This window comes from Galeopterus variegatus, unplaced genomic scaffold (assembly GCF_000696425.1).
Source record: "Galeopterus variegatus unplaced genomic scaffold, G_variegatus-3.0.2 Scaffold170, whole genome shotgun sequence".
Taxonomy (NCBI): domain Eukaryota; kingdom Metazoa; phylum Chordata; class Mammalia; order Dermoptera; family Cynocephalidae; genus Galeopterus; species Galeopterus variegatus.
Window position 1 is genome coordinate 103,913 of NW_007726281.1, and position 2,492 is coordinate 106,404.

General features: G+C 36.8%; 1 protein-coding gene across 1 annotated transcript in view; it reads right to left on the minus strand.

Moving 5' to 3' along the window:
- ANKEF1 (ankyrin repeat and EF-hand domain containing 1) overlaps positions 1 to 2,492 on the minus strand; it is a 40,471-nt gene that overhangs the window by 14,845 nt on the left and 23,134 nt on the right. The window contains exon 4 of the mRNA XM_008595047.1: positions 273 to 422. Coding sequence (XP_008593269.1) covers positions 273 to 422 — 150 coding nt within the window. The remainder of the gene's footprint in view (positions 1 to 272; positions 423 to 2,492) is intronic.

Below are 2,492 nucleotides of genomic sequence, written 5' to 3' on the forward strand. Positions count from 1 at the left end.
GTTGGCAGACATTTTAAATTGTCATAGTCAAGCATACAGAAAAATATTATTTTTAATATTAAATGAATACATTAGCAAAAGATAAAACTGAATAAAGAGTAGAACATTTTTTAAAGATATAATTTTAGAACTACATGGGCAAATCAAGATGAAAACGACATAGATAACTCAGAAAAAAACCTGCTTAGTGTAACCTACATGATGTATAAAAACTGAGAAAAAGGAGAGAAAAGTTTTAGCAGTACATTTTAAAGCAAAGAGCAGATTATTACATCAAGAAAACCTCCTTTGGCAGCAAAATGTGCAGCGTGATGTCTGTCATTGTCATATCCATTGACTTCACCTCCTTTTTCCAATATCCCCCGAACAACTTCTACTACTCCTTCTCTGGATGCTTCCATTAAAGCTGTGCGACCTGTGGACTGGACATGAAACAGATCAAATGCTGTCATACACATCACATTAAACAACATGTTCAGCATAAATATGGTTTGAATCCATTTGACCTCAGATTTATACTGACAAGTTTAGTCCTCTACACTTAACATTTTCATGTAACAAAGAAGAAAAATTGAGCAAGTCCAATGTGTCAATGTCCAAAATGTAGAATTCTAAATAATATCAGAGTCAAGGGTACACCCCATTCCCCTGTGCAAACCTCATGCTAAAAAAACTGCATTTCTTGCAAAGAAAGCTGAGCCAAATGAAAGAAAAGGGGGTAAAATATACGCTAAAATTTAGGTCATAGGTATTTTCAAATGAGAAGAAAATCGATTTTTAGTGAAAATGACAATTACAAGATAAGAAAACTCAACAAAAATAACCAAATGAGGAGAGAGAATAAAATGGATAAGAGAAACAATAGAACTATGTATTTTCTTTCTAAGAGGATAAATATTTATTAGGCATCAGTGATACCTTTTCTACTATTTCCTGTAATGACATCTTGACATTATGAATAATAAATTTTCTAGATTTCCAATTTTCCAANTATACGCTAAAATTTAGGTCATAGGTATTTTCAAATGAGAAGAAAATCGATTTTTAGTGAAAATGACAATTACAAGATAAGAAAACTCAACAAAAATAGCCAAATGAGGAGAGAGAATAAAATGGATAAGAGAAACAATAGAACTATGTATTTTCTTTCTAAGAGGATAAATATTTATTAGGCATCAGTGATACCTTTTCTACTATTTCCTGTAATGACATCTTGACATTATGAATAATAAATTTTCTAGATTTCCAATTTTCCAACAATAATTAGAAAATAGATTTACAGGCCAGTGCATGACAAAGCAGGTAGGCCTCGCTGCCACCAGACTCTATCCCCAGCCTGGCTGAATGTGCACTGACTAGAGAGGCACCCTGCCGGAGAGGCCCGAGATCTGTGGAGACCACATGCCTCGTGGTGCCAGCGTGCAACTGAGCAGGTAGGCCTCGCCACTGCTGGACTCCATCCCCAGCCGAGCCGAGTGCACACCGACCAGAAAGGCACCTCCACAGAGAGGCCCAAGACCCAAGGCAACCACGCACCTGAGGTATCAGTGGGTGACCGAGCAGACACTGAGGCAGCCGTGCCAAATTGGCAGCCCCAGCAGCATCTTAGCCAGAAAATAGTGTCAAATCACTGGACTGTGAAATCCCTTGCCAGAATGACTAAACATCAAGGGAAAGACACCAGAAATATGAAAAATCAAGAAAGTACACCACCAAAGGGTAATAACTCTCAAGCTCTAGATCCTATAGAACAAGAAGCCCTTGAAATGTCTGACAAGGAATTTCGAGTGATTATTCTAAGGAATCTAAATGAGATACAAGAAAACTTAGCTAGGCAACATGATAAAATGAAGAAAAGTATACAGGACCTGAAAGAAGAAATGTACAAGGAAATCAATGCCCTGAAAAAGAATGTAGCAGAGCTTGCTGAGCTGAAGAATTCATTCAATGAAATAAAAAACACAACAAAGAATTTAACCAGCAGGCTTACAGAAGCAGAAGAGACAACTTCTGACCTTGAAGATGGGCTGTTTGAAATAACACAGGCAGACAAAAAAAAAAAAAAGAAAAGAAAGAAAAAATAACTAAAAACATTGAAGAAAATCTAAGAGAGATATCAGACAACCTTAAGTGCTCAAATATCTGAGTCATGGATATTCCAGAAGGGGAGGAAAAAGGAGATTGCATTGAAAATATATTCAGTAAAATAGTGGCGGAAAACTTCCCAGGTATAGGAAAAGACACAGATCTTCAGATTCAGGAAGCTCAAAGATCCCGAACTGTATTCAACCCAAAAAGGTCTTCTCCAAGACATGTTATAGTCAAATTAGCAAAACTCTGTGACAAAGAGAGAATCGTAAAAGCTGCAAGAGAGAAGTGTCAAATCACCTATAAGGCAGCCCCAATCAGACTAACATCAGACTTTTCATCACAAACCCTAAAAGCTATGGGATGATATATTCAAAATACTAAAAGACAGAGATTGCCAGCCA